The 10133-nt window shown below is 36.8% G+C and overlaps 1 protein-coding gene across 1 annotated transcript in view; it reads left to right on the forward strand.

The window, feature by feature from the left end:
* The window catches only part of TFEC (transcription factor EC), a 134309-nt gene that overhangs the window by 80684 nt on the left and 43492 nt on the right, over positions 1 to 10133 (forward strand). The window contains exon 2 of the mRNA XM_023724620.1: positions 9636 to 9887. Within this exon, the coding sequence (XP_023580388.1) occupies positions 9636 to 9887 (252 nt within the window). The remainder of the gene's footprint in view (positions 1 to 9635; positions 9888 to 10133) is intronic.

Genomic DNA, 10133 nt, shown 5'->3' on the forward strand with positions numbered 1-10133 from the left:
CTGTACTGGACTCAGTCCGGTGGAGGCCTTGGTAGCTGTGGACAATTAGTCCTTCGGACTAATCTTTTCCTTGCATCCTGTTCTCTTCATTCTCCCTTGCTCCAGAAGGGATGAGACCAGTGGAGTATCTTAGATGGCCGCTCACAGGCTTTTAAGACCCCAGACACTACTCACCAAGGTTAATTTATGACATTTTACTAAATCTTGCTTAAGTAATTAACTTGCATTTTTTCACATTTAGAGAAAAGTATTGAATTTCATGGGAGCTTAAGCTTCTAAAAAACATCTAAATTGTGACATTAATTTACTTAAATATGCCCATAAGTAATAAATATATTAACTATGTTTAATAATGTTATCAATATATAATATTGTTAGACCTGCACAAGTCATTCTTTCATTCATTTGGTTGGTTTGTTGAGTTGGAAATGGCAATACCCCACCTCATTATTTTTCTAAGAGATACCATATGGGCCATTTGAACTTGAATTTTTGATGAATTATTATTTCTGAAAATCAGAAGGACTTAAATGTAGTACTGAAATTTTCTTAAATAATTGTGGAAGCCCATTTGAGTTCTTATTTTATGATCATGAGATTAAATTAGAGAACACATGCAAAGCATATAGTATAATCCTTTGTAGATGGTGTTCACTCAATAAGCAAAAAGAGATACAAGTCTTCTATCCAAAAACCTAGGGCTAGATGTGTTTCATAATCCTCAATATCTGAGATTTAGAAAGGTAATGTGGTATATATACTATTTATTACTTGAAACCCCCAGGATCCAGGGCACCATCTCATAATCAAACACATTAATATCTGTAGCTACTCCACTGGCCTCACCCCTTCAGGAGCAAGGGAGAATGAAGAAAACAAGATACAAGGGAAAGATTAGTCCAAAGGACTAATGGACCACAACTACCACGACCTCCACCAGACTGAGTCCAGTACAAGCAGATGGTGCTCGGCTACCACCACTGCCTGCTCTGACTGGGGTCACAACAGAGGGTCCCAGACAGAGCTGGAGAAAAATGTAGAACAAAATTCTAACTCAAAAAAAAAAAGACCAGACTTACTGGCCTGACCGAGACTGGAGAAACCCCCAGACTATGGCCCCCGGACACCCTTTTAGCTCAGTAATGAAGTCACCCCCAAGGTACACCATTCAGCCAAAGATTAGACAGCCTCATAAAACAAAACGAGCCTAATGGGGCACAACAGTCCAGGGACAAGGACTAGAAGGCAGGAGGGGAGAGGAGAGCTGGTAATAGGGAACCCAAGGTTGAGAAGGGACAGTGTTGACATGTCATGGGGTTGTTAACCATTGTCATGAAACAACATGTATACTAACAGTTTAATGAGAAACTATTTGTTCTGTAAACCTTCATCTAAAGTACAATTTAAAAAAAGATTAATATCAGTAGCAAAGCATATAAATATTTACAGTAAGCCAGCCCTGGTAGCGCAGTGGTTAAGAGCTCAGGCTGCTAACCAAAAGTTCGGTGGTTCGAATCCACCAGCTGCTTCTTGGAAACCCTATGGGGAAGTTCTACTTTGACCTATAGGGTTGCTATGAGTTGGAATTGACTCAATGGGAAAGGGTATTCAGTGGGATAAAGAAAGATTCTAAACAGCCTCACTTTGTTTTAGGTCTGATTTTGCCACCAAATGAGTTTGCATGAAACTTAAAAAAACTTCTGGTTTTCAGAGCTATTTGGATTTTGGAATTGCAGATAAAGGGTTGAGTACTAGTAACATGACAGCTGTGATACAGACAGTTGCAGTAGGAAAATAAGGTTGTGTATATATCAGAATGTTGAATACAGAATTTTGGAAGAAAGGATTTAATTAAGGAGGACTTACCTGACAGTGTAATATGTACAAACTTCAAATAAGCATTTTGAAAGATGTGTGGAACAAAATCAATGGGACCTAGGGGGAGAATAGTTAGAGTTTAGTATCAGAATAGACTTTCCTAGGCTTAATTAAAAGTTGGGAATCCACCATGTTCAATTTTAGGCTGACTCATCTCCTAATTACATACACCCTCCAAAGTCCATCTCATCAGTTATCATATAGGTGTAGATGACATGTAGGTTACATCCACAGCCCAATACCTTACTTCTGAATTCCAGACCCATGTATGCCAGTTTCCTTCTTGACATCCCCTCTTGGATGTCTTCAAGGTATCACAAACTCACTGTGTGTAATATGAAACTCATGGTTCCCTGTCCTCTGCAAACCTCAGACTTCTCAGTGAAGGGCATCACTCTCTATTCAATTACTTAAACCAGAAGCCTGCTCTTCCTTAATCTGTTTCTAAACATCTCTTGAATCCAGCTACTTGTCTCCATGTGACCACCTCCCCCTATCTCATATCCCTAGTTCAAGCAGCTATTATTATCACTCTAAGATTCATCTAACTGGACTTCCTGCACCCGCTATTGCCCACTACTTCGTGATAAAGAAATTAAGATACATTTATATGCCTAAAGTTTGCACGGGCTGGTCCTATAGGCCTCTATAGCCTCATTCTATATCACGATCTCTCTACTCTAGCTCCATTATCTCCTTTCATTGCATTTTTCTCACCTTGCTTCTTTCCACAACAGGGCCTTCGCGTATGCTGTTCCATTTCTCTAGGATGTTTTTCCTTGTATTCTCATTACTTCCAACTCATCTCTCAGATCCAGCCCTATCATCCTTTCCTCTGTAGGGGGGGTCTTTCTGGACCTCCATCTAGATCACATTTCTGTCATGTATCTCTCCTTCTTATCACTTATAACATTGGAAATTTATTATCATTTATGTGATTATTTTATTAAATTCTGTCGCTTCCACTTGTCCATAAGCTAAATGAGGAGGCAACACGTTTGACATTGCTCACAATGGTTACCAACCCAAGTGCTTCACATGCACAGGCACTCAAATGTGTGTTAAATGAATGAGTGAAACTAGAAGCAGAAACTGACATTAATTTGAATGACTTCTTCCTATTTAATCTAAGACTTTCTGCTTGATTTTATGACACCTTTTATTTTCATAGGGCTTATCACATTGTCTTATAAGTTTACACTCTTTGAAGACCAGCCTTATGTCTGTTTGGTTCATAATTATATTCCCAGAACCTATTACAGTAGCACAAAACCTGATTGTAGTAGGCACCAAAAATATTTGTAGAATTAATTAATATGAAACCTGAGAATGCAATATCAAATACACATTAAATTTTTCTCAGTGTTTCATACTAACTTATTTTGGTTATTGATGTTACCAGTTGACATTTGTGTGCACATGGCTGTTGTGATTTTTTTGAAGCCAATGTGAGATGGTCAGTATCTGAAGTGATTCTGGATTGATGTTTGTGCCTTGAAAAATCTCAAATACACACATTTTAAAAAACAGATCAGACTAAGTAAACCTGTATTATTGCTGGTATTTGTTCCTTTTCCTTTTAAGGTATAAAATAGAAATTTTACAGGGAAACTAATGTAAACAAAACAAATCAACACAGGGATAAATGAAGGTAGGTAGACACATAAGAGAAGATTAGATTTCATACTACGTAAGAGTGCTAGTGGAGGGCAGGCATTTTTACAGCTAGAATACCACTGAATTAGAAAAACTCTGCTTAATAATATTCATGTCTCTTTAGTCTTTTAAACGTAGATTTCCCTCAAAGACACACCGCTGGAATTATCCAAAGCATCTCAATGATTGGGACTAAAGAAATACGTTAGAATCACATTTTATATTATTATCCATTAAATAGCTTTGGATTATATAATATTCAGTTGAAATATGCTGACAGTTATTCAGAAACCTAAGTAAAACTTTTGATGAACTTTAGTTCAGTCGTTATATCTCAATCAGACAAGCTCTACTTTGTAATTTTAGGTTTCGTCAAGATGAGATTTATGGGCATATCACATCCAAGGACTGCTGTGAGGAAAGTAAGATTTGAAGAAATGAGTTATTAATCTTTACTATAGAACATTAACAAATGTCATGTGGCTTTTATGAGTAGATACCTAGGAGGTAGTAGAATCATAAGCCCCCCAAAATAGATTTTCTCTTATATACCTGTGACACCAGAAACATAATTAATAGTTATCTATTACTCACTTGTGAAGTCCAAACTTTCACTTCATTTATTACATTCAAACTTAGGGTAAAATTAACAAAATTAAAATAAGGGTTGTCATATTATAATGAATGGGATTGTCTGGGTTTTTGATGTGTGTGGGTACGCGTGTGTGCGCGCGCGCGCATGCGCACATGTGTGTATGTGTGTGTGGGGTGACTGTGTATGTGTTTTTATTTACTATCACCAGGTAATATATTTAGAATAAATCTATCTCTGGCTGATGGTCTAAACATGCTTATTAGGTATGTCTCCATGTTTGCCTGTTGGATTTAATTGGCTAGTCAAGAGAATAGTCATACAGTCTTGTTACTGAGATAATTGCTTGTGTGGTGTTTGCCGTTATATAGTAGTTTTGAGTTCCAAAGGCCAGTGCCCAGAGCCATTCCCAGGTTCCTTGCCCTCGGTTTAGATAAGTGGTCTCCAGGTGGATGGTGACACCTGGGTCACATACCTGCTTTCTGAAGAGGAATGACTTTCCCTTGGGACTGAGTTTAACAAAGAACAAACTCTCATTAAATGTTGCAGAGTGAATGTAGAAATAATTAGCTGAGGGCTTTTACCATTATCTTATGCTTCCTCTATAAAAAGGTAACATTTTTAAAGAAGCTAAAATGAAGATAAGCCTGCATAAACACGATTTGTGATTAAAAACATTGTACATGACACATAGCAATAGTTAAAGAGATATGACAGTTTTGTGGAATAGAGAACCACAGCTTTGGTGAAGGTCTTCATAGTATTTTGGTGGAAATGCTGATTTGTTTCTTAAATTCCCTTGTACAATATAGTCCCTTAAATTCCCTTGTACGATATGTTATTGGCAATTCAATAGGATCAGAAACCCACATATGAAATAGGTCAAAAGATGACAGTGTAGAATACTGGTGAGTGAACTGGAGGAATAAACTCATACATTCAGGAGCATAATTCGAAAATCACTGCGTGAAAATAAGCATGACTCTATGTGGAGAGGGGGCAGTGGTGGTTCAGGGGGCAGGATTCTCGCCTTCCATATGGGAGACTTGGGTTAGATTCCAATGCACCTCATGCACAGCCACCACCCATCTGTTAGTGGAGGCTTGAATGTTGCTATGATGCTGAACAGGTTTCGGCAGAGCTTCTAGCCTAAGACAGACTAAGAAGAAAGGCCTGGCAATCTACTTCTGAAAAATCAGCCTGTGCAAACCCTGTAGATCACAATGGTCAGATCCTCTTGTGCATAGGGGTCATCATGAGTCAGGGCTGACTCCACGGCAGCTAACAACCATGTGAGGAATAGAAAACCTGTCCAGCCAGCACCTCTTTACTGGCCTCCTTTTCCCCACAGCTAACCGGTGGCACAGTGGTTAAGAATTTGGCTGCTGACCAAACGGTCAGCAGTTCCAATCCACCAGCCACTCCTTGGAAACCCTATGGGGCAGTTCCACTCTGTCCTATAGGGTCTCTATGGGTCAAAATCAACTCAACAGCAATGGATTTGGTGTTTTGTTTTTTCTATCTACCAGGAAATTTTAAAATCCAAGTGCAAATAGGGTTGCCTAACTCAAAAACAGTTACTCTTAATTAATCACTATTTATTTTAGACATGATTTTGTCTTAGGCTTAAGCAAAACAAAACTTTCTAAATTAATCTTTGGTGGTTTGTAGAGTTGAACCCTCTCAAGACTGATCCAAACTCTGGGATTTCAAATAATTTCATCAGCTATGAGATACCCTAAGATTATCCTCTATGGTTGTTTCAACTGCTATTATTAAAAAATATTACCTGACTTCTTTTTAAGGCCTTAGGCTACATTTCCTGGTATAAATATCTCTCACCACATTCTCACCTCACATTTATTTATAATGTTTTGGGAAATAGGGAGACCATAAGTAAATAAATCGTTGGAAATGAAGTAAAGCAAATCTCTGCATATAGACAAAAACTCAGACTTAATCTGTTATTATTTTTAGTATGCAAGTGAAGCATGTCAGGGTAACAATGTTGAAAGTTCAGAGTTCTGAAGCTACGATTTACTTACTGTATTTAGTAGCAAAATTTCCATTCATTTTGGTGGCCTTCATTTTTTTTGACAGTCCAACACACCAAATCACAATCTCTCTCTCTCTCTCTATATATATAAGCCTATTCTGGATTGATGTTTGTGCCTTGAAAAATCTAGGTGTAGAATGATGTTCTGACTAGGATTTACCTGCTTTAACAGATTCCCAAAGCTGTCTGTGGTCATCATAGTACTCACATACTATGCTCTAATGATTTATTCTTTTATTCATTAACTGCACATATATTTTCAAGCGCCTTGAAGTATGTCAGTACAGCAGCCTGCAAGGTAAACTCAAGTCCTTGTCCTATGAGAACTCACCTGTTTTCTTCCCTGTCTTGCGTGTGACTAGACTGTAAGCTCCTTGAGGGCAGGCATGTGGCTATCTCCCTTCTAGCTTCCGTGTACTGCTCCGTGCCTACACACACTTCGTACTCAAAACATCTTTCTTGGACAAGGGAATAAATCAACAATGGAAACCTGTAATGTCATTTACTTCATCCCCTCAAATGTTGGGACATTCAGGAAAGAAATCCAGAACATACTTCTAGGATTATGTTTTCGGATCACAGCCAATTTAAAAATACTTTAAAAATTGGCTGCACATTGTTTTAACTAGTGCTCTCACCTTCAGTAGCCCTGTGGTTCTGGTATCAGTCCATGACTGGAAAGGGCAGGGATATTCTGGAAAGTATTTTAATCACGTTCCATTGAATCTTTCCCAACTTCACTAAGCATAGACTATTCCTCTTTGCTTACAGATACTGAATAAGTTACAGATGCTGTTCAAGACAGTCCTCACTGTTGCCTGCTAAATTTTTGACCTTTGCAGCTCTCTATGATAAATTAACAACATAGGTGGAACTGAAGTTGTTGCATTTCAGTCTGTCTCTGTATAGTGTGGTCGGAAGAGTTGGTAGTCTTGCTTTGAGAAAAGAAAAGTATTAATGTGGGGTCGTCTTCATGACTAATATTTGTAACTATGTCCCAGATCCTTGCCTTCCCTCATCTTGATCTTTTCTATTTGAAATTTCCTACCCTTTGCCCTCTCTGCAGGGTCATCTCTCCTTCCAACTCCTGATTTAAAATCACTTTCTTCCAATTAACTTTAAACAACTAAAGCTTCAAGCAAACATTGCTTCTTTAGCATTTTTAATTCATTGTATATGCTATGAGGGAGCCTTGGTGGAGCAGTGGTTAAAGCTCGGCCGCTAACCAAAAGGTCAGTGGTTGGAACCCACCAGCCGCTCTGCAGCAGGAAGATATGGCGGCCTGCTTCCAGAAAGATTAACAGCCTTGGAAACCCTACGAGGCAGTTCTACTCTGTCCTATAGGGTTTCGCTGTGAGTTGGAATTGACTCGATGGCAATGGGTTTGGTTTGAGTTTTTTGTACATGCTACTGAGCTTCTGCTTTGTACTTCAGTCATTTTAGTCATTTACCTAATATTGTCTAAAGGTTAAGAAGGAGGCTTTGTACTCCAGCTCCATCCCTTACTAGCTGAGTGATAATAGGCATGCCATTCAACCTCTCTTAAGTTTTGGTAACTTTATCTATCTACATGGTGGAAAGGGGGTACTAATAATATCTGTCTCCTAAGATTATAACAAGGACTAAATTAAAGAATATAAGTGAATTGCTTAAGACAGGACCTGGGACATGTTGCTTATTGATATTATCGTTACTGTTGTGGTTGCTATAGTTGATATTAATACTGCTCGACTAGACTGTAAACTCCTAGAGCCCTGAGATCACATCTATGATTTATCTTGTACTCTTGATATAATGCAAAATACAGTAAGTGGTCTAAGAAAGGCTTTTAGAGTTAACAGATGAAAAGTGAAAAATGAATTAGCCAATGAATGTTGTAAATTCTGATCCAACATTCTTTTCTTAGAACAGGAGATATTTTGCATTTGTAGGTAGATAATGTTCTTTAGCATTCAGTTGCATTGTGTGAAAGATCATTCAGATTTGTGAATCTGAAAATGCTATTTATAATGTATATGTTGTAAATGTATACAGATTAAGAAGGATTAACTTAAAACTGTAGGATAATCTAAATAGCTACCCTAAAAAATTCCCACTGGCATTTTGCTGAAATGTCATTTTACAACTTTAAAGCTCATAGCAATTTAATTAGTAATATGTGTAATCTTTATTACCAATCTTAATCTTTTTTATATGACTGGAAAACTATTTTATGGTAGTACAATTAAAATAATGCTAAAAATGTCAGCATAACAGAATTAAACTAAACTAACTACTACAATATTGCACCCCAAACCAGCTAATTTAAATGCAAAATACTTTGCAAAGGCTATTTATCTGGGCTAATGCATGTTAAGGGATTTAAGGAGTAGTTTGTGTAACTGAAATAAAAGGAAAAATAAGCACTGTACAGCAATCTTTGCTATTGTTTAACATGAGGGAAATATTAAATAGGCTTATATATAGGCCACTTGAGGAAAATGTATTAGAAGCCACATCACAGCATAGTAAATATAAAGGGGACAGGCAGGCAATACTACATTCATAGGCCTTTTAAATGGAAAGTTTGAAATGCTTAAAATTATCCTTATACAAATAATGGTATATAGTTAACTATGACCAGTATGTACTTATCATGTACACCAGATCTCTGACACCCAGAATTTTAAGATTATGCTTTGAAAAATGGATTTCAAAAGACTGGACAGTTGGTTAGTTGGCACATGACACTGGTTAGATGTTCTCAGAATTTTTCTCTCTGGCAATTCACAATCATGACTCATTTACCAAATTATCCTTGTTATACGGTAAGAATATGGAGTTTAAAAATAAGGTTTTTAAAATGTAAAACTAAGCTCAGTATAGATTTTCAGCACCCATAGAGTAACACACTTAATAAATACTCCTAATCTCTGCTCCTTCATGAATAATTTTAAAATTTTAATAACAAATCGTTGTGATTATATTCCATAGAATATTTATCTGTAATACAGAACTCATATGTAATATATATTACATATATTATATATTTTATTACATATAAATATGTAATTTATATTACTAATGTGTAATATATAACCTACAATATATATTATATAAAAATCACTAATAATAGTGAATCAACTCTATTTCCCTTGTGTTATTTTACCCATCTTTTATTAGGCCCTCCAAAAGCAATAATGATTATATATTTATTCTTAATTTTGTTTCAGTTGTACATTGTTTTGAAGGATATTTATTTTAAAAACCTGGTTAACATCTAAGACAGTTTAGTAAAGTTTAAATTATTCTTAAAACCAAAAATCCCTTAAAATTTTATGTAAATTATAGTAGAAGCAACATCTACAAGATTGAGAGAAACCATAATGTTATAGTGTATTTATTGTCAAAATTAGAACTCTGATATAACCGATGACGTTACCCACTGTGTTTTGTTTGTTTTTTATTTTGTAGGTCCCAGCACACCTAGAAAATCCTGGGAGGACTCAGCTACAGAAAGCTCAAAGACAACAAGCGAAACCCTTCATGACCCTTGACCATCAGATCCTCAACCAGACTCTGAAACGGTCACACCCTCCAGCTGCAAGTGGGTCTCTTCCAGTGAGGCATGGACACGTGTCTCCGGACAGTGACGCAGGCCTCACAGGGCGTCCGCTCACCAAGCTGCTAACTCTTGGGGAAGAAGATGACAATGTGGAGTGGCATGTATGTCTTATGGCAGTTTATGAACATAAACGATTCGATTTTGAAAAGAGCACTGATAAAGAAATTGAAGTCCGTATTTTTAAATATTCCGAATGCAGGTTCATTTAGCATAAAGGAACATGTTATTTCTTAGTACTCATTTAAATTATATATCAGTGTGAGTCAAAATAGGCAAAAGAGTAATAATACGTATTTAGTAGATTTAGCTTTAACTGTAAAGATTTGCTGATAAGCTACAATATTAAT

This window comes from Trichechus manatus, unplaced genomic scaffold, assembly GCF_000243295.1.
Source record: "Trichechus manatus latirostris isolate Lorelei unplaced genomic scaffold, TriManLat1.0 scaffold00251, whole genome shotgun sequence".
Classification (NCBI taxonomy): Eukaryota; Metazoa; Chordata; class Mammalia; order Sirenia; family Trichechidae; genus Trichechus; species Trichechus manatus.